The sequence below is a fragment of the Camelina sativa genome, chromosome 1 (assembly GCF_030686135.1).
Source record: "Camelina sativa cultivar CO46 ecotype springtype chromosome 1, ASM3068613v1".
In the NCBI taxonomy this organism is placed as follows: Eukaryota; Viridiplantae; Streptophyta; class Magnoliopsida; order Brassicales; family Brassicaceae; genus Camelina; species Camelina sativa.
The window spans coordinates 3,064,842-3,090,354 of NC_141880.1; the positions used below are offsets into that span (position 1 = coordinate 3,064,842).

A 25,513-nucleotide genomic window follows, 5' to 3' on the forward strand; every position below is an offset into this window, starting at 1 on the left:
AAATTTTGGATAGTGATTTTAGTAATTAACATAACGATTCTTATCACCCGATACCTCAACAACTCAACCCATCTTGTCCAATAACAAATTTAGAAACTCGAATTGCCTTTCCCATACCGACCCATACCCGCTATTACCCAAACCTTTTATCCGAAATGTGGAGGAATATATAGATATATTATCACCTAACGCAACAAAGAGTAAAAAAAGAAAGTTACACGCAAGACCCCATTCCATGCAATGATGCAACAATCTAAACCTTCTCTAACTTAACCTTTGACATCATTTACCAATTATCCATCTTGTGTCCTTTTCTGTTAGCTCCGCCTACTTTCACTATATGTTGATTCACATTATATCATATGCACACCAATCTAACATGCATGCATTGTTGCTTTCTTAAAACATTCTAACATATTTTTTCGGGGCTCAACGTAAATAATGTACAATTATGGTCATCAAAACAGGACCATGTCACAGATTTTGATGGTTTCTCAATATATTTTTTTGCTATTATTTCTTTTTTGCTATTTTCTCCTAATTTGTTTTTTTTGCAATATAATTGTATAGTTGGAAAGTCGGAACTGAATCCATTTTGGTGCTTGGACAACATTAATATTTTCCACCGCAATAATACGGAAAAAGATATATACTAGAATTTGGTTTCTTACCGAAACACATTAGTACTAATCTGACAACAAAACGCACAACACTATTGAAGAGAAACAGTTCAAAGTATTTCTTTTCAAATTGACCACAAGTTTTGGGCTTTCGAGTTATCTAAGACGAAGAAAATCATTATAATAAGTTTGAAAATGTTAAAGGTTGGGTTGAAGACATATCTAACAAAAGTTGAAGTGAAAGCTTTAACCAACAAAACTGCTTTTACTTGAGACTTATATTTCAGTTATTTGCAGATAACCTAATTCAAAGCCAAAGTCAATACTTACTTCTTCATCTAGGCCGAGATTAGCTCTTCCGTTTTCAGTTTAATTGTTTAATAATTAAAGCTCTTTAGATGTTTTTTTTTCTCTCTTACCCATGGATGTTGGGATATGACCAAAATTTTCAAATTGTTAGCCGGTCTTTTCCCATCACGTAAGAAATTTAAAGGGGATTGTTACCAAACATATACCAGAAGTGTATTATTACGGGTTAGACTGGGGTAATTTGTCCTGGTTTATGTCAAACCATTAGGTTAAGTGGTTAACAATTAAATCCACTTATTTATTTTTACACAATATAAATGAAATAAGACGTTTGCTAACAATATACGTACTGACGTACTGTAACAAACATACTAGACCTACAATACGATCTAATTAGTAAGTAAACAGAGGTCTAGAAATCCGGGAAATTGAAGAACAACCCAAGATTTTTAGAAACCTCGATATCTTTAGTCCAACTGCTAAACCGATTCAACCAACAAAATGGTGAACTCAATTCTATGAGGATGTAAAGTAATGCTTTAAGACGAGTACGTGGTACAGGCGTAACGCCATGACTTCATAAAATATAAAATAAAATAAAAATTTAAGAATATATCACAGAGCAAAAAATTTATGAACTTATTTTTCTCATTTCTTTTGTGTTTTAGGCTAATTGTCACATAGCCACTTTCTTCCCTCCCACGATGGGAATGGGAGTTAGAACCAATCAAGGTGGGAACTACACGAAGAAATTTGGACCACTATGCCGTAAACTCCCGTCTATTTCTAACTCGTCTTAAAAAAACAGCAAAATTTGAAGATTTTGTTTAAATTTCTATTTTTTTTTCCTTTTTTGTAAAACGATCTTCTTTGTTACGGCTGGGCATTTGGGAAACCCGTTCGGGTAACCCGTTCGAGTTCAGGTATTATCCATTCGGGTTCAGGTAAACGGGTTTAGAAAAATGGAACTCATTGGGTATTTTTATATATATGAGTTCGATTCAATTTGGGTACTATCGGGTTCGGGTCGATTTAGGTTACAAATTTTAGAACCCGATTAGTACCCAAACTACCGGGTACCCGAAAAAATATAATTAAAATTAATTATATTTTAATAAATCTAGTTAAATTTTGACTTATGTGACAAAATATTTTAGATATTTTGATTATTTTAGATATTTAGGTATAAAACTAAATAAAATATTTAAAATTATAATCATAATTTTGGGGTAATTGCATTATATTAATGATAAATATTATAAAGATGTTTATATGTTCAGATTTAATAGGTACCCAAACGAGTACCGGGTATCACCCGACCCTAACCCGAACCTATGGGTATTAGAAAATAGAACCCAATAGGATTTTATAGGCAAACCCGTACCCAACCCAAACCCAGTTTTTGGGTCGGATTCCGGGTTGGGTATTCGGGTACGGTTTTTATGCCCAGGCCTATTCTTTGTATACTTGTTTAAAATTTTTGATCTAATTGATGAGAAAAAACGAATGTCTTTAATATAAAAGTTCATTTTATATATTGTAAAGTCCTCCAAACAATCCTATGATACTTTCCATTACTTTATTTTGTAAAGAAAGTGTCTAAAATCATGAACCAATAACATAATAATTGAACTCATTAACAATCCTAAATTCTTTTGTTTTAATTGAATAACACAAAACTTTTAATGACTTTATAAAAGTCTGAATCTAATAATCCAAATTTTTTAAGATTTTAAATGACTTTTTACAAATTACAAACTAACCTAAATAACACTAAACTTTAACAAAGTTTAATAAAATCTTGATCTAATAACAACATATTCTACATAACATTTAAAATCTTAAAAACTCTATTCAAATCTCAAATCAATAACATCACTTAATATTCGTCAAATATGTAAAATATCTTTAAAGGGGCTTTATTAATGCAGAAAATCCACAGTCAAAATTTCAATATTTTCTTGTAGTGATTAATAGAATAAAATAAACTTCCTTGTGCCAATTGTAAATGAGGAGGAATTATAACAAACATTTCCTGCTGTTTTTTTACCGAATGACAAATAAGATGTGAATATCTAAATATCTCTTTTCAAGTAATTTTAACCAGTATGCACCACTACATATAAAGAAGAAATTGAAAAAAATATTCTTTTATCCAAAAATTATGAGAACCCCATGGAAGAGTTTCTCATTTGAGATATCCATGTAATTTGATATGATATAACAAACTAATCCAATGACTCATTTTAAGAAGTAAATTGATATATTTTAAAAATAATTAGTGAGATTTAATAGTCAAAATTTTATAAGAGATAATACTAATCTTAAATTGATAGAGAGTATCTTTTTTTTGTTGGGTCGTCAAACAACATATTGATAGAGTATCTAAACAATGGAAATGCTCTTATTCCTCTCACTCTCTTTCCCATGTCTATAAATATAAACACTTTTGCATTCTCCAAGATACATCATTCACTCCTCTCTTTCCCTCAATATTCTTTACACGTCAAACCCAATTTTAATCTAACTTTGAGAGAACTCACTCAAAAAAAAAAAATGTATGAAAAGTTCATAATCTTATCAGCATTTTTCTTAACGTTTCTCCCTTCTTGTTTCAGCAGCTACACATACAATCATAGAGATGCTGATCCTTTCATGTCTTCCGATGTTTATTACGAAACCAATCATCTACATGGTCACATTACTCGCAGCAGTCATACGAAAAATCGCCATGGTAATTATGCTCCTAGATCTTCTCCTCAAGCTTTTAACGTCAACTCTTTTGGTGCTAAAGCCAATGGAAACGACGATTCTCAGGTTTATACCTTGTTCATCCATATTATATTTATATATTGATTTCCATAACAATATTTACAATCAACGTAAATTAAAATATATATTTGAAGCGTAGGCGTTCATGAAAGCTTGGCAATCAGCTTGTTCGTCCACCGGAATAGTTTACATCGTGGTTCCGAATAATAGAAAATACATGCTTAAACCGGTCCAATTCTCCGGTCCATGTAAATCATCCTTGATTGTTTTTAAGGTATGATAGAAACCAATGCAGCTGGTATATAGGCATAATTAAATTGTTATTGTATAATGTTTCTTCTACATCATCTTATACTTTTGTTATATGTGTGAGTTTAGATCTACGGAATGATTGAGGCATGGGAAAATCCATCTGACTACAAGGTACGTAGGCACTGGATTGTGTTTGAAAATGTGGATAACCTTCGTGTTGAAGGAGGTGGCCGCATCGACGGTAATGGACATATTTGGTGGCCAAAATCTTGCAAAATCAACCCTCAACTTGTAAGTTCTTCTCTATATGGGATCAGTATATATCTTAAGAAACCCTTAAAAGTATATAAATCGACTAACTAAATTTATTTTGTGAAACAGCCGTGCCTGGGAGCTCCAACGGTAGGAACCTCAAACGCCCCCTAATTCAGTTCTAATAAATATACAATGGAGCTCTATTAAAGAAATGTAACTAATGTATTGAAAATTATTAATGGGGCAGGCGGTTACGTTTGTGGAGTGTAACAACTTGAAAGTAAGTAACATTAGGTTGGAAAACGCACAGCAAATGCATTTGACGTTTAAAGACTGCCAAAACGTGAAGGCTTTGCATCTTATGCTCACATCTCCAGGCGATAGTCCTAACACCGATGGCATTCACGTTAGCGGAACTCGCAATATCTTAATTCAAGACTCTGTCATCCGTACTGGTAAATATTATTGAACCAACTTAATATAAACTGCTGTCTTGACATTCGCATGCAAATTAGTGAATTAATTAAATATGGGTTACAAAAGGTCTGAACGTTTGTTCTGTTTATAATACTTACTAATAAAATATTCTTGTATCAACATTTACATTGAAGTCGACATTTATTGAAGCTGAAAGAGGATTGTTACATATTAATTCTGTTCATTATTGACTCTCTCACTCTAGAAATATTGTTTATTTATTTGGTGGATAATAAATAGTAATGTGTTGGGTTTGTTTTTGGTGATGAAGGTGATGATTGTATATCGATAGTGAGTGGGTCAGAGAATGTGAGAGCGACAGGCATTACTTGCGGGCCGGGTCATGGAATCAGGTCTAACCATCTCTCTCCCTAATTTCACCTAAATTTTTTGTTTTTATCTTATTTTAAGCATCATACTATGTGCAACATTCTGTATTATTTGTTGGAAAACTATCAACTAATCTTTATCAACTTCAATCATAGAATTCTAAAAATGCCCATCTTTTTTTTTTTTTAATGAGAAAAGGATATATGATGCATGCTCAAGATTTTATGTTGCTAGAGCTATTAAAATATTTACTAAGACGATAGATGCAATGTTTTTAAATGGTGTTAAGCGTTCTAGCACAAGCATTTTTATTTGGAATCACTTATACTTTTATTTTGGTGTCTTGTTTTTTACATGAAAATAGCATTGGAAGTTTGGGAGAAGGTAACTCAGAAGCATATGTTTCAAATGTGGTAGTCAACAAAGCGACTCTTATAGGAACCACTAATGGTGTGAGAATCAAGACTTGGCAGGTAAATTATCAATATCTTTTGTTTTATAAAAAAATTGTTACTATGAAAAAGAAAAGAAAAAATATGACTATTATTATTAATGTATATATCAGGGAGGACGTGGAATGGCAAAGAACATCATATTCCAAGACATCATAATGAAAAACGTTACAAACCCAATAATCATCAACCAGGACTACTGCGACCGTGTTGAATCATGCCCCGAACAGGTATGAAACAAAATAAAAACGAAATTCACATCAAATAATATAACAAATGTTTTCAACACAACTAGAGTTATAGTCAGTAGTAGTAATAATAATACTGAGATGGAACACGTGGCAGAAATCGGCCGTCCAAGTGAGCAATGTGTTGTACAAAAACATACAAGGGACGAGCTCAAGACCGGTAGCTGTGAACTTTGCGTGCAGCAAGAGCATCCCATGTCGAGGAATTTCAATGCAAAACGTTAAATTGGTCGACCAAACCCAACAAGATATCTCCAAAGCTTCTTGCTCCAATGTGAGGTTGAACACCCTAGGAAACGTTTCTCCTCTTTGCAATTGATCCCCAAGAGAAAACTTAGTATTCACGGATCGATATCAGTCTATTTCTATATGTACTCGAAATTTGGTCTTGATTTTTGTATATATAGAGTATTGATATAATCCATGTTTGAAGTAGGTTTTTTATGGAGATAATTGATAAAGTGGGGACTGTAAGGTTATACAATTAGGGGATCTTGGTTAGAAGTAAAACAAATGTGATTGATTTCTGAAATATTTGACGTTGATCCTAATTCTAGAGATGTATTCGACTGAGCCTCTGAGCACTACTTAAAATAAAAACATAATGCATTTTCATTCATTATATGATTAAATGAAATCAGATCACTGATCATGTCCACACCAAAAAAAATGGGATCAAATATCACCAAAAAAGACATTCCTCCAAAAAGTTCTCTTGAGGAATTTACTACAAAAACCAGAAGTGTTGGCATCTCTCGAGAAGTAAAAAACACTAGAGACACACACAACCTTAACAATTACAAATCTGTTGTTGTAAAGGGAAGATGATATACACTTAGCTGGGTGAGTTCTTCCTGCAAAAATGGGATTAATGTACACTCACAAGACGGTGTTGATGTGTAGTGCTTTCAGGAGAGATGTTGCCATTTGCTTCACCAGAACTTGGCCTCCTGAACGTTGTCCATCGCGTCGTTCTTCTATCAGATTCTGCAGTTTCTGAGGAAGATCATTCTCTACGATCAGCTGTTTTGGCTTTGGATGCTTCTCGTAAACAGCCTGTTTCCATTGATCGCCAAAACCAAACACTCAGCACCAAGAACAAGATAAGCGAGGACTTGGATAATCAAACTACCCGTTACCTTAATGAGTTTCAGGAGGTTAAGTCGAGCAATCGCATCTTGATGGTCTAGTCTTGAAATAAGTAATGGGGTCAATCCATATAATGCTAATGTCTTATTGATATCAGGTGATTTCCTGGATTCAACAAAGAGAAGGAGTAGTCCATACTTGAGGAGATATAACAGATTCAGTATCAGAGGACTTAACAAGTGGCAACTTCAGTCATAGTTCTAACTAATTTTGAAAAGATAGATAACCTATTCAAAAGAAAAGAGATACATACGTGATAATCTTCAAGAATGGCTCCAATATGTGCACAAAATGTCTCTCTGGGCAGTTCTGGAAGAAGTTAACTAATTTCTGAATTGCATCTTTCTTGAGAAATGCCTGCTCCACCTTGTGGTCAATGTCTTGCGCCAAGCAAACAGCAATTGAATCCAAGGCTATTACTGACCAATATTCATCATCGAGTAAACTCAGGTAAACATCCAGACCGCCGTGGGCCCTTAGCTGCTCTCTAGAATTCCGAGATGCATGAGCCATATCACATAGTAGTGGCAATGCATATTGTTTTAGAGGACAATCCGACACGATGAAAAGCATCAGGTGCGGAATGATTCCATTTTCAGCCGCTTGTTCCTGCCTCCTCTTGTTTATCTTACAGAGGTTGAACAGGGCACTAAGTACCTACACAATTTTACAAACGTTGGTTTGAGTTAAATTGACTAAAAGCAACAACGAATGATATAAGAACTAGAACAAGAGTCCAAACTTCAATATTTCAAACAGCATACTAGACAACAAGTTATAACCGACAGACAGAGGCTATCTCCATGCAAGTCAAGAAGGTAACCTCGTGATGGATCTGATTAACAAGAGGCCCATCCTTAAGCTCAAGGTTGGGGATCAAGAGCCTAATTGCATCTGCACGCTGAAGATTCTCCAAGCAATTGGGATCCGTCGATAAGTGATTGGTGCACTCCAGTATCTGGACAAATAAAAGGCGTTATAAGCATGCAACCTGAAGATCCTCTAAACCACACATCCAAGCTTGGCCAAAGTAAAAATGGAAACATCATATGAAGCACTGCTGGAGAAAAAAAAAAGGAACTTTATAATATTTTTGAAATACCTTCAACAGAATAGGAGGTTCAACACGGTTGAACATCTGGAACAGACGACTGAGTAAGCTTTGGCTGCACATGTATGATTTAACTGATGTATCAGCTCGAGCAAATTCGAGAAGCAGATCAGCCACTTTCTCCAAGTATTCCTTTGCAACATCTGCACTCAGCGTATGGGCAAGTGAACCAGATGATGTGTTACTTCCAGGTCTAGCATTTAGAACACCCGAACCTGACAGTACACCAGATGCTGTCTGAGATGCAATCCCACACGTCGAAGTGACTCTTTCGATAGCCATAACCTTCTTAGTCATCATGTTACTGGAATATCTAGGCATAGTATCAAGATTTCCGTTTTCTTTTCCACGTCCAGAGACTTCTGAAGAAACAATGTAATGATACGGCACAGGCGAAAAAATCATATACGTATGTGCTTACAATATGAACAGTCTTCCTAAATACAAATTTTTTAAATTACCTGCAAATTCGGCCATTAAGAAATCTAGGTCTCCATTGGTTTTCTTTTCGTTTGACGCATGCAAAAGAGGAAGTCTACTTCCATGTCTCTCTATGCCAGTGATATGCTTTACATAATCCAGTTGACCAGATAAGTTTCTTGAAGGGGGTTCTTTCTCCAACATGCTAAGCAAAGGTCGAACTTGATCTGGCTGAGTAACAGGAAAACCATTAGACGCACCCTCCGCCATTTTCTGAAGTTTATCAGTTGATGTTCTATTGGCAGAGAGAGATATCCTATGTTGTTTTACAACATCTTCTGTGGCATCTGGGGCAACACTGCTTAATCTAGGCCTATCACCATCTGGGTGCAAGGCATCTGATTGACGGACATCTGACCTTCGAGAATTTGAAATCACAGCATGAGAAGGCTCTTCACCACCCCCATGCCTAGTTTTCAACTCATCAGGATGATCAATCACACTGAGTGAAGTTTCACGCTGACTAGAAATAGGATCGTTAGGGTCAAGTTGACCAGAGCGTGCTCGTGGAGTTTGACCATCCGCAATCAATGCGTCCCCTGACATAGAAGCCAGTTGAGTTGCCTCACTCAAGCTATAAAGAGTGTTGACTAGCCTAAGAAGAATTCCATTCTTTGCTGCTATACGGCAGAAAACATTTCTCGGGGTGGATCTTTTGAGTTTAAATACCTGCCATATCCCATCAATAGCTAAGTGTACCATCTCCCTGAAAAAGCTCAAATCAGTAGAATTTAATAGCACATAAAGAGCGAAAAGGAACAGAATTGATTAAAGAGAGAAGAGCTAAATCAAGAAAATGGTCAGCTATTTAGAAATGCATCAGCCGTTTTCAAAAGAAGAAACACACATCACATAAAGTAGGCAGGACAACAGGTTTAAATACAAAATCAGATGCTGATGGGAATGGTAATAACCCAAGAATCACTGCGTAGGATAAATTCCAAGTCCTTTAGACGAAACAATGGATATATTTCAGCACTTCATATAATTGAAAGTAGTCCAGACACTGTAAGAAGACGGTAAACTGAACCCACCTGTGTTTGGCATAATCTGCTTCAAGAAATCCCACCAAAACAGGTATTCCACGACAAGCTATGAACATTTGCAACGTTAAGGAGCTGTAAAGAAGCTACCAAATCAACTATATGACTTACAGAAAAGCTAAAAAAAAAAGTGAAGCAAATAAATATGTATTTGATGACTCGTAACCTTGACTGACAAAGCTGCTGCAAGAAGTATGCTGCTTCCTTACGAATTTCTCGAGTACGACCCCTCTCAGAACCAGCAAAACTCATTACCACAGGAATCTGCCATTTCACAAGGAATAATCAACTTTCACGGGATTTTTTTTGTCTATTTGAGAACATCGTGAAAACTAGGGTGATAATGTAACAACACCGTTTTTGAATTATCTACGATTTTTCTCAAAAAGGCTTTTAGCTGTCGAAATGGTGTTTGGTGTTCGACATTTAAGATAAAAATGTAGACAGGAGCCTTTGATTGTCGATTCCACCGAACAATACCAAGGAACTACTGGTGATTCATCAAGTCAGCTATCAAATGGAGAGTAATACTTACGAGACCAACGAGACAAGCATTTTCCAGGAAGTCGGTGTTATCTTTTATGATTTCGTTTATCAGTTGCAGCATGGCATGTATTATCTGAAAACACCAAAAAAGATTCACAAGCATAAGCCAACTACTGATGATGAAAGACAACAAAAAAACCTGCTTGGTTACAAGTAACGTACTCGAGATTTAGGAATATCAAGTAGATCCATTAGAGGGAGGAAACCATGCTGTGTCACAAATACTGTCTTCTGCCCAGGTCTCTGACGAAACATGGCAACAAGTTTCTGACAAGAAGTTACAATTGCATCTTCTGATTCATCTGGCCTTAAGGAGCTCACCAATCTGCTGAACTCGACTGCCTATAAAAACTTAACCAATTAATTACTAAGATCTAAATTCACACAACAATAGAAACTAATAAATTGAGTTGAGAAGCCTTGGTTTGCTTTTCAACACCTATTTATTCTCAGAGTATGGAGTGGGTCGGTCAAGTAGCATTATATGATCAAAGATGGCTAAAAGCTCAGGATATAAAATTGCAGAATACCTGCAGAGGAAAAAGATTTTCCGCGGGCATTTTTTCATCAAATACCTGAGAAACAAGATATGACTATATGTTAACAGCATACTACTTGAATTATCAAACCTGCATACTTGAGACAGAGCATACCAAGCCATCAATGTCAATAACATCATCTTTCAAAACACCCATCATTAAGCGGAAAAGATCACCACCATCTTGTGAATTCCCCGTTTCACCCTCCATTTGCTTCTGAGCTATTCTAGCCCTCAATTTTGTTGCCAGATCATTCTTTCCACCATCTGCAACAGGAGAATCACCCTCGTTCACATTTGTCGTAGGCATTGATGTTGAGGCTTCATTTGGTTTTCCCTCAGGAACTTTATCCAGTGGATGAAACAAATCATGCAAAGAAGCATCCCCAGGAGGATCACTAAATCTAGTCAGTTCACTCCCACCAAAACTAGAGGAAGTCTTCGGAGCCTTTAAGATAGAAATAACAAGCATAGCAGATCTAGTCAGTTTGCAAGCCATCATCTCAGTATACAGCAGCCATCAACAACCTACTTCCCGAGAGTAATAAACAAACTTTTCATAAAATAAAGCATCTACTACAAAATAAGGGAAAGTATTGCGATAAGATCTTGAAGCATACAAGATCAAATCCCAACAACAAACAAAAGTAGCTCATTATAGAAGTCTTAGTAAAAACGCCAAAAAAAAGAGAGGTTACCTATTACAGCACAAACTCAGCAAAGTGTTTTGTTTTTTGTCAGTTAAGAAAGAAGAACTTATCAATTAACTCAACAGACAAAGCACAGCATACTCGCTCTTGATTTACCATATAATCTAAATAAGTACCTGGGCAAGAATGACTAACAAAACACAACTGACCTTTCGAAGCCCATCTTCACCTTTTTGGCTAAAACTATGCGGTAACTGCTCCACCTGGATAGAACTTTCTTTTCCAACCTGCTTTGTTGCTATAGTAGTTCTTCTACCTTCAGAAGCTTCCCTTTCAAGATTTCCAGGTTCATCAGATTCGGATTTATCATGATTCTCTATTACATCTTGAGATGTCCCCTTTGCATCTGAAGAAATACGAGAAAACTTATCGTGGATAGACAATTTAGGAACTTGATCCGAATTAAGACCATCTTCTGAATCCGTTCCTTCTGCACCAAGATCAGGTGAAGATTGATCTTTCTCAGACCTAAAACTCGCCACACCTACCACAGGTGATTTGCTTCTCGAGTTCTGGACACAATAGGACTGGATCAGTAGCTATAGCAAAGTTCATCTCTGGTTTTAATGCAGTATACTGCTCATCTCTAGGCATCTCCAAAAGATTAATTGATAATAAAAAGAGCTAATGAATCTTACAGTTTTTGTCACCCCCATTTTTTCTGCTGAAAGGCTTTCAGCTACTTCTTGACTACCTTCATCATCCTTCTCTGAACTTGAACCAGGTTCCTTAATATATCTGCAAAGGATGAAGTGCCCAAAGACAGAAATACAGGTTAATGAAAGCAACGAACACTTGTAACGAACCCCTACGGGGAGATAGATAATAAAATTTGAAATATTCTTCCACAAGTTAACGTAAAAGATACAGGTTCTAGCCTGATGGTTCCACTAAGCCGAAGTGATGATCGCAGTGCTCGTCTAGAGTTCCGTATCCAAGGGTGAGAGAGAAGTGTCTTCGCATCAGGCCTCTGCCTGGAATCCTGTAATATGCAAGATACAAATCAGATGTATATACTGGATATCAGATAAATCAAAATGCCTAGGTTTCGGTAGGTAGAGTTATTAAACAATATTGTAACAAGCTATACCTTCTTGAAGCACAGACGTAGGAAGTCTGTAATATCGGGAGAAAGACTATCGGGAATAGGAGGGGTATCATCCTGAAACAAAACCAGAAAAGGAATACTTTTAAGTGATTGCTAACAGCTATTGCATTATTGCAGGAAGGAAGTGATTTAAAACAAGGAAGAATACGAATAGGGGAAGGAAGAGAAACCTAAATTTAATTAACTTAAAGCAAACTCGTAAATGATGGAAAAACCTGAACAATGCGGTAGAGGGCTGGCATGGGTTGCAGATCATAGTAAGGAGGTACACATGTCAAAAGTTCAATAATAGTGCATCCAACACTCCAAATGTCAGAAGCAGCACAAACTCCTGACAATTCAATAACCTAAAACAAAGTTTGAGTATCCGTCAGTCCACACATAATCAGTTATACGTTTTTTATAGGAGAAAACAACATCCTTTTGTCAGAACAAGAACAAAGTCCAATTTTAGAAATTACATACGAATATTTGACCTATACAGAATATGATGGAGGAAGATAAATATATTATCAAAGATGTACCTCAGGAGCCATCCAGTAAGGAGTTCCGACCACTGAGTGAGTGTTACAATCAGCCTCATTTAGTTTAGTGGCAACTCCAAAGTCAGCAAGCTTAACAAGTCCCTGAAGTATGAGATAGTCAAGTATTTAAGGAAGGACAGCAAAGAAGAATCTTGTCCATCTCAGAATACAACAGATCTTGAACTAAAAACACACCTCCTTCGTTGTCAAAATATTTGCACCCTTGATATCACGATGTATGACACCCTGCTCATGCAGATATACTAAACCTTCCAAGACCTATTCACTAGTTAGTCCAAAAGTGTTTCAAGAAACTTAACTCAACTAGAAAAAAAAAAGATATATACGGACCTGTGCAATGTAAACAGTCACCAAGGACTCAGGGAAAGGACCAAATTTATTTGGTTTAATAATGTTTGCGAGAGAGCCATTCTCAACATATCTGCAACACACATAATTGGACATGAGTTTCCAGACGGTAGTCCAGCGTGGACCAAAATAAACACAAAAGTATGACTTACTCCAGAATAATGTGAAGGTGAGTCTTTGTCTTCAATGATCCAAGATACTTGACAATGTTTTTATGGTTCAAGTTCTGCATTGACGCATCATGTTAGAAAGGAAGACTGCATCTCAACCGGTTATAAAGAATGTGCAATTTGAAATAATTGCAGGATATGGAAGAAAGAAGCTACCTTAAGGAGATCGATTTCTTGCTGATGAAAATGACCCCCACAACAAAAACAGGATTCAGAGTCAGTGATACTGAGATGAAATTTAGAACAGAAGTAAAAAGGAAAGTAAACAAACCATAATGGTGTTAAGATCCTCTTGAGCAATATTTTCTAAAGAGACTTGTTTAATAGCAACAAAGTCTCCATTCTCCAGGTCTAATCCTATATAAACTCGAGCATAAGCTCCTTTACCAATTTCATCTCCCAGCATCTGCCCTCAACAAAAAAAGCACAAACCTTTGAGTGACTTCAATCAATTTAATCAAACTCCACAAAGATTGAAAAGCATTCCAATTTCAAATTTGCTAGACCAAAAGCTAAAAACCCAGAATTGTGGAGAAAGCTCACATATTTGTTGTCGAGAGTCTTTGATTTGTGGAACTGGGATGACGTCATCTGTTTCGCCATCTCTGAGAATGCACCCAAACAAAATTGCCTACTCAAGACTCCATTTTTATTTTTATTTTACGAGGGAAAATTCAGGAGAAACAAAATCAAAGAATTTTAGGGTTTTTTTTTTTTTTTTAATTTTGAGAACAAAAATCGAAGGAATCGAGATGGGGTTTGAAGATCATAATTGCCAGCCCTAATACAGTTGTGAAATTTTAATTATAAAATTAATCAAAAAAATTATACAGAATTAAGGTTTGGATTCTGACGAACTGTATTAGCCGGAGAGATACTTTTTTGTCGATTCCTCTCAGGCGCCAGGCCACAAAGTATTCTCTTTTTTATTTTGGGGTCCTTACCTTTTTATTTCTTTTCGATTTCACCCCTTTTTAACTAAATAATGTTCTAATAGCCTCAAAAGTTAGAGGGGAAAACACACACACATAAGTATGATAATGAAAAGAGTAAATCATACTAAACCTTTTCTCTTCGGCCCGCCCAAAGGGAGAAGCTTTGCTGCTTGGAATTGAAGTTGAATTTGTTTCATATCCACTTGTTGATTGTTGGATAGCTTAGTCGAAGATCTGTAGAGTTTCATGGTGATGTCGACTATGTTTTTGAACTATTTTTTTTTATCTAGTTTCAGTTTCCGTTGATTATATAGAGAATCTACGTGTATAGTATTATCTTATCAACAATTCAGATTTGAAAATCTCTTATTATTGTTCTAATTGGCGGAATTACGATAATGTGTTTTAATTGGCAAAATTAGGATATAATCTGTTTTGATTGGCAGAATCAGGATAATCAGATATCTACCGCGCACGACCAATCAAAATTGTAATCTAATCAAATCTTACCTTTGCTTCAAACAATTAGATTTTAAATGTTTAGGTGAACTTAAAAAAAAAAATAAGCATGTACTTTTTGTAAAAAAAAAAGTATATTTTATATAGAAAAATTCCAAAAAAAATAATTAAATCAAAACATATGAAATTACGATACATAGATTAGAGAGATTCGTAACTCTTTTTAATTACACTAGTTTAAAACATGATTTAAGATTCATATGTCCCCTATATATAATAATTCGATCACTGGTTAATTAACAACGATTTCAGTGGTAAATAATTGTTGTTTATACAGTAGTAGTGAGTGTGTGATTGTGTAAGTGGGAAACAAGTGATATCCGGCTTCTGCGCGCAAAACCATATGACAACAGGTTCAAAACTCAGCTATTTACACCATTTATACGATGATGATTAAACAAAAAGGAGTCAAATATTGGATTACTCTTTCAAATTAAAATGCGAATTCTTTTTGGAAAAGACAACAAAAAGCCTATCCAAGAATGGTTAGGATTTAGAACTTAGGATTGGGGGTAAAATATCAAAGACTGTAAAGTAAAAAGTTCCTTTTTATTTTTTAAGCAACACAACAAAAAGTTCACTTTTCTTTTTCTCTCTTTCACTACTCCAACATGATAATGTTTTTTCCTTTCTAATTGGGCTGCATATTTAGTAGCAAACTCTAGTAATTGAAACTATTGTAGTAAAGCAATTATGTTAACAATCTAGTACTAGTTTCACACCATAGAAGAAATTAGTTTAATATATTTCTAAGTCTCCTTCTATAACAAAGGAAATTACATGTTTCAAATTCATAAGCAATTTTGTAAAAAAACGTAAAAGTAAGAAAAAAACTATTATTAATGATATTTTATAAAAATTAATTAGGTTACCATGATTAAAAGTAACTACATTAGCCTTATTAATCAGATATCTGTCTTTATTAGCTTTTTTATATATCGAGGGAGTAGCTTATTCACTGTCTGTCCAGTCTGAAGACAAGACAGTAGTAGAGTAGTGCGCTAGCTGTTCTGTTAAGTAACTGTAAGTTTGACTTCGAGAAAAATTAAATGTTTCTTACACTCACTCTCTCCAAATCGTGAGGAATCCAGAGTTCCACCAGATCTAACTATCTTAGATCTGATCCATGGATCACTCTTTTCCTGTTATCATTCTCTTATTCACAATCTCTTCTTCATGGTCTGCTTCTTCTTATGTGGAAGAACAGCTGAGAGACAGAATCAGTAAGTTGCCTGGACAACCTAGTAATGTAGATTTTAGACAGTACTCAGGCTATGTCACTGTGAATGAAGAACGTGGAAGAGCTTTGTTCTACTGGTTGGTGGAGTCTCCGTTGACCCGTGACCCAAAGTCTAGACCTTTGGTTCTGTGGCTCAATGGTGGCCCTGGTTGTTCTTCTGTTGCTTATGGTGGTGCTGAAGAAATTGGTCCTTTTCGTGTTGGGTCTGATGGCAAAACTCTTCATCCAAAACTTTATGCTTGGAATAAATGTAAGATCTTTTCTGAATCTCTCTCTAACCATTAGTTGCTCTTCTCTTCTTAATTCCGGATTCCAGATTCTGAATCTCTCTAACCATTAGTTAAAAGCAGCCTTCCAAAACTTTATGCTTGGAATAAATGTAAGATCTCTCTGTATCTCTCCAGTGGCAAACCTGCTATTCTTGGAGGCTCCAGCTGGAGTTGGTTTCTCATATTCAAACACAAGCTCAGATCTTTACACAACCGGTGATCAGAGAACTGGTTCTGCTCTTTGAATATATTTTTCTGTATTTATTAACTTTAATAATCAGGCTTTCTTGAACTCTAATTGATTTCTTGTCTTGATGAATCTGTAGCCGAAGACTCGTATAGATTTCTTGTCAACTGGTTTGAGAGGTTTCCACAATACAAACACAGAGACTTTTATATTATTGGAGAAAGCTATGCAGGTTTCACTTTTTCTCCTCTAATAAGCTCTCTCATCAATTACAGATGATACCTGATACTCAGTCTTGACTCTCTTGAACAGGTCATTTTGTTCCTCAGTTGTCTAAACTTGTCCATGAAAGAAACAAGGGTTTCAAGAACCCGGCTATAAACCTCAAAGGTTTTATGGTAAAGATTGTACAAAACTCAGACTTTTTGACAAGATAGTAAACTTTGGGATTTTTAAAAGTCTGCTTATTCAGGTGGGAAATGCTGTTACAGATGACTATCATGATTATATAGGAACATTTGAATATTGGTGGAATCATGGTCTCATATCCGATTCCACGTATCACCAGCTAAAGACCTCGTGCTACTCAGTATCATCTCAGCATCCTTCACTACAGTGTATGGAGGCTCTGAGAAATGCCGAATTAGAGCAAGGAAATATTGATCCATATAGCATTTTCACCAAACCTTGCAACAATACTGTAGAACTTAAGAGCTTCTTAAAGGGTCGCTATGTAAGTTTCAAACATCCTAAAACATTCACGGATTGGTCTTCTTGTTCTCTTTTATGAGCTAATATGCTACAACTTTGTATCCATATCTCAGCCATGGATGTCAAGGGCTTATGATCCTTGTTCAGAGAGATATTCAAATGTGTACTTTAACCGCGTGGAAGTTCAAAAGGCTCTCCACGCAAATGTCACTCGCTTACCTTACCCTTGGAAAGCATGCAGGTGAGTCGAAAACAAAGTTTCAATTCTGGTTGTATTTAAAGGCATAAACCTGACCGAATTATTGAGCTTTTTTTCTCTCTCTTGCAGTGACATTGTGGGAAACTATTGGGAAGATTCTCCTCTGTCTATGCTTCCTATATACAGAGAATTGATTACTGCAGGTCTCAAAATATGGGTTTTCAGGTACCAACTTTGTGTTGAACTTTCTGATGTTTCTTCAATGAATGTTTACAGATAAGAGCAGTGTAGATATATGTACAGTCTTGATTACAAATGAAGATTGCTTGATCAGTCTCCCTCTTCCTACATAATATGCAGTGGGGATACAGATGCGGTTGTTCCTATAACCGCTACCCGATACTCTATTGATGCACTGAAGCTAGCAACCATCACAAATTGGTACCCGTGGTACGATCATGGCAAGGTGAAAAATTGGAGCTTTCTCATGTTAGTGTCTATGCATAATATTAAGAAATTGATTTGAGGGGCATTTTGTATTGTAATTTGTAGGTAGCTGGGTGGAGTCAAGTGTACAAAGGGCTTACATTAGTAACAGTAGCAGGAGCTGGTCATGAAGTGCCTCTACACCGTCCCCGTCAAGCCTTTATTCTTTTCAGATCCTTTTTAGAGAACAAACCAATGCCTATGACCTGAATCATTAAACCTTATGGGACCTCTTCCCCAAATACATATTCTTTCTTCTTCATCATCAATAAACCAAGTGTTTCTTCATTCCCTGTCTTCCACAATCCTTGGTACATCCAAATCCAACACACGACTTAGTAGCTATTTAGTACAAGTCATAAGCTACTCTTCTTTTGTAAAATCATGTCTCAAACAGTTTTCTATCTTTTCTCCATTATTGTATGATGCAAACAAAACCTTTCACACTACATGATATTATATGATAGTTTATAGAGTTGGAGATTACAACTAAACAAAAGACTCAACCACAAGCTTCTACAAGAATGCTGTCTTTTGTCATTCGATTAAGAGTCTTTGAAAGATGGATCTCTACAAGATGCTTCCATCACTTGAAGACTCTTTACCTGTCTCTCTTTGATTTCCCAAAACGTGGAACAACTACAGGACCACCACGCACTCTTTCAAGGGCAAAACTTATCCTCAGTGGCCGACCCAATAATCCCTGTAACAGAGAGAATCACTTAAGAAACCATCCTGCAGCGATATCAACACAAATCTTTTTGTTTGTTACGTTTGCTTCTTTACCTTTCCATCCATGGCGTCTTTAGCAGACAGAGCATTGTCTTTCTCTGCAAAATCAACAAAACCAAATCCTCTTGATCTCCCACTTCCTTTGTCGTACGCAATCCTAACTGAGAACACATTTATATATGAGACATTAAAGAATACACAAAAGTTATAACCAAATACTCATTCAGACATTTCATCGAACACCTGGAAGAGTTTATAGATGACAATTATTACCTTCGGCAACCTCACCAAAGGAAGAGAAAGCGTCTTTGAGAGATTGCTCATCTACAGACCAGGACAATCCTGCATACAATACGGGATCGTCATTTTATCATCTAAAATATGTAAATTTGGGTACTTTTTGTTATAATACTAATTCGAACCTCCGATGAATAGCTTGGAGCTGGGCGACTCAGAAGAAGAAGAAGATGTGCAAAACTGAGGAAGAACTTGGAAGCTAGAAGAAACTGAGTGTTGAGATATCGCTGAAACTCGTCTCACCAGTAGCTCAATGCCATTTCTCATCATCATCAATTCACAAAACTTGTTTCTTCAAACGAAGCTTCGTTTTGTATTAGTTTTATTCCAATTATATAAGTGATTACAAAAAAAAAAAAAAAAAAAAAAAAGAGCCAAACATAAATAAATAAAAATATTATTTTTATTATTGAAATATCTCTGTGGATGAGGAAGGAGTAACCGAAACGGATAAATCAATTTCTTCTTCTTCTTCTTCTTCTTCTTCTTCTTCTTCTTCAATATCTTTTCTAAAGCTTCTACCTTTTCAATGGCGACGTTAGGCTTTAACACCACTCGAATCCAGACACCATCACTTCCCAGAATCCCCAAGTCCTCTTCTTTTACTAAACCCATCAAAGCCCATCATCATTTCTTCTCCTCCGATACCCTTTTGAAACGCTATCATTTCGTCTCCAGGTCGTTACCTGAGAGCTCACTGTCGATTACTAAAGAACAAGAGGTAGCAAATGAAGTAGAGGAAGATGATCCAACGTCCGAACTGAGTTATCTGGATCCGGAATCCGATGCGGAGAGCATCAAAGAGTGGGAATTGGATTTTTGCTCGAGGCCTATTCTTGATTCCAGAGGGAAAAAGATTTGGGAGCTTGTGGTTTGTGATGCTTCGCTCTCCCTTCAAGTCACTAAATACTTTCCCAATAATGTCATTAATAGTATTACCCTCAAAGACGCCATTGTTACCATCACTCAAGACTTGGGTGTTCCTCTTCCTGAGAGGATTCGCTTCTTCAGGTGCAAACACTTCACTTGAAAAGTTTTTTTCTTTCTCTTAAATGTAATCTAATAGGTTGAAGTTGGTTTTGCAGGTCACAGATGCAAACTATTATCACAAAAGCTTGCAAAGAGCTTGCCATTAAGGCAGTGCCTAGTAAACGGGTGAGTAACAGTTTTTGTCTACATGTGTTTTTCTATGTTAGGGACTTGGAACAAGTTGATAAACAAAACTAAATTTCTGCATTACAGTGTTTGTCTCTGTTTCTGTGGTTGCAAGAACGTTATGACACTGTGTACACGCGTCACCCCGGTTTCCAAAAGGGATCATTGCCTCTTCTGTCTCTCGACAATCCATTTCCAATGAATCTTCCGGAGAATTTGTTTGGGGAGAAATGGGCATTTGTTCAATTACCTTACTCAGCTGTTAGAGAGGAGATCTCAGACTTTGAGGACAAGTTTGTGTTTGGTGCTACCTTAGACTTGGATTTGCTTGGCATTGAAGTGGATGAAAATACACTGATTCCAGGTCTCTCTGTTGCTACTTCACGAGCTAAACCTCTGGCAGGTAAGGTGTTTGGTTTCTTGCTAAGCCATCCTTGGAACAAGTTTGTTTGTGGTTGGTTTTTGATTCTGAGTTTTATGCTTGATCATTATAGCTTGGATGAATGGGCTTGAAGTATGTTCGATTGAAGCAGACAGTTCCAAAGGATGTTTGATTCTAGCTGTTGGGATCTCAACAAGGTATGTCTATGCGACCTACAAGAAGACACCTGTTACTACTGATGAAGCTGAAGCTTGGGAATCTGCAAAGAAAGCAAGTGGTGGTTTGCATTTTCTTGCAATTCAAGATGACTTAGATTCTGATGACTGTGTTGGCTTTTGGCTTCTTATTGATTTGCCACCACCCCCTGTTTAATTTCCCTTTTGATATATGTTAATACCATATTTTGCCATTTAGTAACAGAAATTTCTCACATGCTTCAGTTAGAACGAATTGTTACACGAGTCTGCAAAAACTATGGACCTACCAAGTGACTAAGTGAGTGCGTTACAGGGAACTACCACCTTTAATATCACAAGTAATATCTACACAGTTTGGCACTTTTCGTCTTATTGATAAACAATCAAGTCGTCTTCATGACTCGCAAACAGAAGGTTAGTGACTAAAACGCTGCTCACTGGTCCAATCAGCTCCTCGACCTCTTTTGCTTTTGCGGTATGAAGCGGACGCTGTGCTTTCCAAGTTCAAATGACTTGATGCTTCCATCATCTAGAGAAACCGACAATGTGGATGTGTCACCAGAAACGTCTGTCACAGTTCCCTTATGCCTTTAACAGTAAATGTATTAGACATCTGGATTGGATACAATAAGCAGGCCAATCACAACAGCTTAATCAGTTAAGACGATCAAACTTACCATGAGTTTTGAGATCCATGGACTTCGACTCTCTTTCCTATTGAATCTTTACCCAACTTCTTCAAAATCCAGATAGCATCCATCAGCTCGTCGTTCCTTGAACTATCTTGATAAGAAGGTGTTGTAGCTTCATTGTCTTCTTCCATTGAAGCCATTTCCACTAAGCTTGAAGGTCTCTTTCTCTTTGATCTTTGGCCTTTTGCAGAACTCAGTTTTTCATCTTCAGACTGCGTTGTAACCAAAGATGTCTGATCTCCTGAATTAGGTTTCCTGAGTTTAAATTTCAGCAGAGGTCTTGCTTCTTTCTGTAACGATGGCGAGATGGATGTTTTGTCATCCACGTGATTTCCTTCACTTGTTGATGCAGGGAACTGTGTGATCGACCCAAATGTAGCTTTACTTCCTTCAGATTTAGTTTTCCCAAACCTTCCAGAGATCTTCAGGGTTCTTACTTCGCCAGTCTGATCAATTTTATCCCCTGCAGAAATACATCATTAGCAGAAATTTAGAGGAATTATAGACTTGTAAATGTTCAAATATTAGTTGTCCACTGTCCAGTACTCCAGTTGCACATGCAAAAAAGTATTTGTGTGGTTGTATTAATAAAAAGATCGCAACATACCTCCCAAAGTGGACTGGACTTTGTCCCTTGATAAATGAGAAACAACATTGGATTTCGAAGAACCACTGACATTTAATTTCCTTGCCCCCAGATTAATAACCAACTTCTTTGTCTTTACAGATTTCTCCTCCCTTGCATTCCGTAAGGTATCCTCGCTATCAGAATCATGAGGCTTGCTACACTTTATTCTAACTATCCTTGACGGCTTTTCTTCATCAGTCACCATTACATCATCAACCCTCTTGTGTTTTACAATCTTAGGTTCATGTGTTGAGCAAATTCCAGCTACAGAGGAATTCACGTCCGATTGTTCGTTTATCTGAAACCCCACATTATCAATTCTAGCACCACCTAATCGGCGTCTCTCAGATCCAATCTCCTGATGCACTTCAGACTCTAACTTAGTGTGACTACCTTTTTTACTAGCATGCTTTTTACTTGAATTCTTCCCATACTCCTTGCTTTTCTTTGGGGATTTTTCCACCAAACCTTTAATAGAAAGCTTCAGTGAGCGCCCAGATACGGGTCCATTTTCTTCATCATCTGAAAATGGAGATATCGAAAATATTTCCTCCTCGGTTGGCAAACCAGCGGCAGCCCTTAAACTAGCAATCAAGTCTTTGTCCATCACATCTTTTTTCTTCCAAAGTTCTTGAATTGCATCCTGAGGATCCTTCACCTGAGAAGCCAAAGATAGAATTTGAAAACCAAGAAAACTTATATGATCAACACACTAGCAAATTGCACTATTAAATCCTCTTCCCATTGCAAAGGAAAGCCCCCAGCTCTACGCGCAATACTTATATCATAACAAGAACCAAGAAGAATGATTGACAGACTAAGAAGCGAGGGTACTAACAACAAGAACAGACATACCTGATAACACTTCCCACGGCATGTGGCACATTTATACTGCAGCTTTCCATCAACTTGAAACTGCTGATATTTCTCTTCACTGCATGACAGTTTCCAGAGGCAAACAATTCCAGATTTAACATATGACTCAAATACATTTTACGATGCATATCTAAAATATGACAATCTAATTGGTAGTATAATCATATGGCAGATGCAACAGAGATAACAATGTTTGCAACAATACAAATTACAATGAGGACGAACCTTATTCCATCGCAATGGCAATGCACCCAGCGTTGACAGATATCACAGCAAACCATTGGAGTTGATTCTGAATCCCTATACACCTATACAAGATAAGCAACTTGGTTAATGCAACACCAAAGAGGCGTCATGTTTTGCTACAGGAATCTCGCATTAAAAATAAAGGCCATGTTAATGCTATTGCTAAGACTTGTTTTGCTTAATAAAAAATACAGTACCTTCAAGCATACAGGACAATAATTTCCCTTCACAAACAATCTGCCACAAGCATCACAGCAAGTATATGATAAAAACCACCTGTTACATTAGAAAACACATGAGAACAAAACTGATCAACAGAATTTTTAATAGGGAAATCCATCTGCAAATCCTAAACTGGCCAAACAAAGTAAATTGTTCTGCTCACTTGTAAGACTAACCTACCCCGCAAAAGACTAAGGATGTATACCTGACACTTAGGCCATTTCCAGGGACTGTAGAATCACAGCTGTGGCATCTTGTATGCTTTGGGCAGAGATATGGCCCAGAACTTACATTCTGTGCGGTCATGTCAAATAAATAAGCCAAACTACTTTAGTTAAAAAAGATAATCACATGAAGGTAGCTATCTGTCAGGTACCTTGTGTGGTGGATGTTGGCAATAACAATGGTAAGCAGCATCACACCTTTTGCAGAACATGAACTTGTTAGGATCTCCTGTTCTACGGCAGACCTAAGGAGGGTAACGACTCAGTGAGGCAGGTTTAAAGATCTAAAGACACTCTCTATAGCAGTTAGGCTAACAGTTTTATATCAGTTTGTTACTTAAGACAACTGGTTTCGTTAAATAAAAAAGAAACATATGTTTTATTATCAATCACTTTGCGAGCAATTGGTAGTGCTAAGATGCAATAGATATTACGAACAAGAAAAATGAGAAACCAGAAACAAACTACGTACCTCACAAACCCGGCAAGAGGGACAACTCCATGAACTCCAATGAAATAAATCTGCAACTTACAGCGATTAGACCTCAAAGACTTAGCAAGCCAGGAAAAAGGACAGCAACATTGAATGTAAGTAAATACCTCTATGTTGGGCCCAAGACTTTAAACAATTCTTGTGGTACTTCTTTCCACAGTGTTTACAGGAAAGCATCCTCTTTGCTCTGTCACTTCCCTCACCTTCTCCTAGGAAGCACATTCTGCACATTATATTCATGCCGGAGTGAGCTACTTCATCACCAGCAAGGTCTCTTGATGAAAGCTGTACAACAAACACAATCAAAGATACGTCAATACAGGAAAAAAATGGCTTCGGAAGTAAAAGATGACATTTTTGAGGCAACAATTGTCAACGAAGAAGAATCAAACAATTCTCCCAATTTTGTATACACAAACTGAATACCAAAGCAAATTAAGAACAAAAAAAAAAAAGGCACTCACCTCATTGACACCAGATTCAAACCTGCGAGCATAATCCTCAGTAGCTTCAACCGTAACAGCAGCTTGTCTCTGAAGAGCAACACGTTTCTTCTGAGCCGAAGCTTCCTCCGCCAATTCATCAACAACTCCAACACCATCCCCAACCCCCAAAATCGAAACAGAAGAAACCGTCTGAGGAGCAGGAACAACCTTAGGAACCCTAACCTGAACCGTGCATCCATGAACAACATTAGAAGAAACACGAGGATCCTTGCGAAACTCCTCCACTTGATTAACCTTCTTCAAAAACTCGTCTTCGCCATTAGGTCTTCGGAGATCCCGAGAAAACCCTAAGGAGCAATCGCAGATCCGACGACTGCGAGAAATAGGATGGTAAGGAGAGATAGTGAAGCAAATAAGGAAGAGACGAGAGATAGATTAGAGAGATACCATGTAATTGGGCAAGCTACGTGAAAGGCCATTATAATCAAATCCCACCGCAACCAAAAATTATTCCTCTCGCCTCCAAAATAAAAAATAAAAAATAAAAAGAAAAAAAAAATTCGAGATTTTGATTTTAGAGATCGCTTCTCTCTTTTTTTTTAGTATATTTTTTTATTTTTTTAATTTATTATTATTATATAAAAAGAAAATTTAAGGATTTATTATGTAATAAATTTATTAATGAATTTAATTAGTAGTAGTAGAAACTAGAAAGAGTTAAGAGAAAGGGTGGGTCGTCTCTTTTGTGCGCTCTGTGAGAGTTTTTGGGGTTTGGACGCAGAGATAAGAAGATGCTTTTTTTTTTCTCATCTCAACCTTAATCAACGGTTGGTTTATTATAAGATGCTGCCAAAGAAACCCGAAAGAGTACTCTTGTTGACTCCTCCAATTAAATGCATCCACGTCGTCACACT

At 36.7% G+C, this 25,513-nt stretch overlaps 6 protein-coding genes across 8 annotated transcripts; 3 read left to right on the plus strand and 3 right to left on the minus strand.

The window, feature by feature from the left end:
- Positions 1-3,290: 3,290 nt before the first annotated feature.
- On the plus strand, positions 3,291-6,286 carry LOC104703820 (polygalacturonase QRT2-like). Its single transcript, XM_087451096.1, has 9 exons — positions 3,291-3,746; positions 3,841-3,975; positions 4,080-4,244; positions 4,335-4,355; positions 4,456-4,663; positions 4,957-5,038; positions 5,380-5,488; positions 5,581-5,697; positions 5,813-6,286. The coding sequence occupies exons 1-9, from the start codon at positions 3,357-3,359 to the stop codon at positions 6,032-6,034; spliced, it is 1,449 nt and encodes a 482-aa protein (XP_087307222.1). The 5' UTR covers positions 3,291-3,356; the 3' UTR covers positions 6,035-6,286.
- A 17-nt stretch (positions 6,287-6,303) lies between these two features.
- LOC147949500 (MAP3K epsilon protein kinase 2-like) lies at positions 6,304-14,777 on the minus strand. 3 transcript variants are annotated; one of them, XM_087451058.1, is made up of 25 exons: positions 14,529-14,777; positions 14,007-14,068; positions 13,735-13,869; positions 13,620-13,640; positions 13,446-13,519; positions 13,276-13,366; positions 13,120-13,203; positions 12,925-13,026; positions 12,616-12,747; positions 12,383-12,454; positions 12,171-12,274; positions 11,931-12,030; positions 11,442-11,804; positions 10,698-11,030; positions 10,575-10,619; positions 10,207-10,386; positions 10,034-10,117; positions 9,665-9,762; positions 9,490-9,573; positions 8,437-9,161; positions 7,967-8,337; positions 7,688-7,822; positions 7,118-7,521; positions 6,855-6,969; positions 6,304-6,771 (listed from the first exon to the last, which is right to left on the minus strand). In XM_087451058.1, the coding sequence occupies exons 1-25, from the start codon at positions 14,644-14,646 to the stop codon at positions 6,595-6,597; spliced, it is 4,209 nt and encodes a 1,402-aa protein (XP_087307184.1). In that variant the 5' UTR covers positions 14,647-14,777; the 3' UTR covers positions 6,304-6,594. The 3 variants fall into 3 exon arrangements, with proteins under 3 accessions (XP_087307184.1, XP_087307189.1, XP_087307192.1); XM_087451063.1 differs by having other exon boundaries at positions 7,967-8,334; positions 14,529-14,670; XM_087451066.1 differs by lacking the exons at positions 12,383-12,454; positions 12,616-12,747; positions 12,925-13,026; ... (5 more) ...; positions 14,007-14,068; positions 14,529-14,777 and having other exon boundaries at positions 12,161-12,268.
- A 920-nt stretch (positions 14,778-15,697) lies between these two features.
- On the plus strand, positions 15,698-18,508 carry LOC104741564 (serine carboxypeptidase-like 27). The gene is made up of 9 exons (XM_010462483.2): positions 15,698-16,407; positions 16,562-16,657; positions 16,753-16,845; positions 16,926-17,011; positions 17,086-17,346; positions 17,438-17,565; positions 17,653-17,748; positions 17,884-17,989; positions 18,076-18,508. The coding sequence occupies exons 1-9, from the start codon at positions 16,044-16,046 to the stop codon at positions 18,217-18,219; spliced, it is 1,374 nt and encodes a 457-aa protein (XP_010460785.2). The 5' UTR covers positions 15,698-16,043; the 3' UTR covers positions 18,220-18,508.
- On the minus strand, positions 18,397-19,429 carry LOC104741466 (glycine-rich RNA-binding protein 4, mitochondrial). The gene is made up of 4 exons (XM_010462378.3): positions 19,164-19,429; positions 19,015-19,083; positions 18,796-18,902; positions 18,397-18,712 (listed from the first exon to the last, which is right to left on the minus strand). The coding sequence occupies exons 1-4, from the start codon at positions 19,309-19,311 to the stop codon at positions 18,611-18,613; spliced, it is 426 nt and encodes a 141-aa protein (XP_010460680.1). The 5' UTR covers positions 19,312-19,429; the 3' UTR covers positions 18,397-18,610.
- A 17-nt stretch (positions 19,430-19,446) lies between these two features.
- LOC104741655 (protein TAB2 homolog, chloroplastic) lies at positions 19,447-21,005 on the plus strand. Its single transcript, XM_010462586.3, has 4 exons — positions 19,447-20,049; positions 20,124-20,193; positions 20,281-20,596; positions 20,688-21,005. The coding sequence occupies exons 1-4, from the start codon at positions 19,568-19,570 to the stop codon at positions 20,945-20,947; spliced, it is 1,128 nt and encodes a 375-aa protein (XP_010460888.2). The 5' UTR covers positions 19,447-19,567; the 3' UTR covers positions 20,948-21,005.
- On the minus strand, positions 20,962-25,408 carry LOC104703828 (uncharacterized). The gene is made up of 12 exons (XM_087451075.1): positions 25,047-25,408; positions 24,618-24,972; positions 24,261-24,438; positions 24,133-24,182; positions 23,813-23,905; positions 23,642-23,730; positions 23,412-23,490; positions 23,194-23,276; positions 22,948-23,026; positions 22,072-22,750; positions 21,450-21,927; positions 20,962-21,360 (listed from the first exon to the last, which is right to left on the minus strand). Exons 1-12 carry the CDS (start codon positions 25,076-25,078, stop codon positions 21,219-21,221), a joined length of 2,337 nt encoding a protein of 778 aa, XP_087307201.1. The 5' UTR covers positions 25,079-25,408; the 3' UTR covers positions 20,962-21,218.
- Positions 25,409-25,513: the final 105 nt, after the last annotated feature.

Coding starts and splice junctions, on each gene's coding strand:
- LOC104703820 (XM_087451096.1), top strand. CDS start 3,357: ATGTCTATAAATATAAACACTTTTGCATTCTCCAAGATACATCATTCA. Junction 4,356..4,455: donor CGTGCCTGGGAGCTCCAACG/GTAGGAACCTCA, acceptor TTAATGGGGCAG/GCGGTTACGTTTGTGGAGTG. Junction 5,489..5,580: donor TGAGAATCAAGACTTGGCAG/GTAAATTATCAA, acceptor TGTATATATCAG/GGAGGACGTGGAATGGCAAA.
- LOC147949500 (XM_087451058.1), bottom strand. CDS start 14,646: ATGAAACTCTACAGATCTTCGACTAAGCTATCCAACAATCAACAAGTG. Junction 14,069..14,528: donor GGGCGGGCCGAAGAGAAAAG/GTTTAGTATGAT, acceptor GTGCATTCTCAG/AGATGGCGAAACAGATGACG. Junction 6,772..6,854: donor ACCTCCTGAAACTCATTAAG/GTAACGGGTAGT, acceptor CAATGGAAACAG/GCTGTTTACGAGAAGCATCC.
- LOC104741564 (XM_010462483.2), top strand. CDS start 16,044: ATGGATCACTCTTTTCCTGTTATCATTCTCTTATTCACAATCTCTTCT. Junction 17,012..17,085: donor TAAACCTCAAAGGTTTTATG/GTAAAGATTGTA, acceptor CTGCTTATTCAG/GTGGGAAATGCTGTTACAGA. Junction 17,749..17,883: donor CTCAAAATATGGGTTTTCAG/GTACCAACTTTG, acceptor CATAATATGCAG/TGGGGATACAGATGCGGTTG.
- LOC104741466 (XM_010462378.3), bottom strand. CDS start 19,311: ATGATGATGAGAAATGGCATTGAGCTACTGGTGAGACGAGTTTCAGCG. Junction 19,084..19,163: donor CTCCAAGCTATTCATCGGAG/GTTCGAATTAGT, acceptor TATTGTATGCAG/GATTGTCCTGGTCTGTAGAT. Junction 18,713..18,795: donor AAGACGCCATGGATGGAAAG/GTAAAGAAGCAA, acceptor TCTCTGTTACAG/GGATTATTGGGTCGGCCACT.
- LOC104741655 (XM_010462586.3), top strand. CDS start 19,568: ATGGCGACGTTAGGCTTTAACACCACTCGAATCCAGACACCATCACTT. Junction 20,194..20,280: donor AGGCAGTGCCTAGTAAACGG/GTGAGTAACAGT, acceptor TCTGCATTACAG/TGTTTGTCTCTGTTTCTGTG. Junction 20,597..20,687: donor ACGAGCTAAACCTCTGGCAG/GTAAGGTGTTTG, acceptor TGATCATTATAG/CTTGGATGAATGGGCTTGAA.
- LOC104703828 (XM_087451075.1), bottom strand. CDS start 25,078: ATGGCCTTTCACGTAGCTTGCCCAATTACATG. Junction 24,183..24,260: donor GTCTTGGGCCCAACATAGAG/GTATTTACTTAC, acceptor TGTAAGTTGCAG/ATTTATTTCATTGGAGTTCA. Junction 23,731..23,812: donor GCCAACATCCACCACACAAG/GTACCTGACAGA, acceptor ATGACCGCACAG/AATGTAAGTTCTGGGCCATA.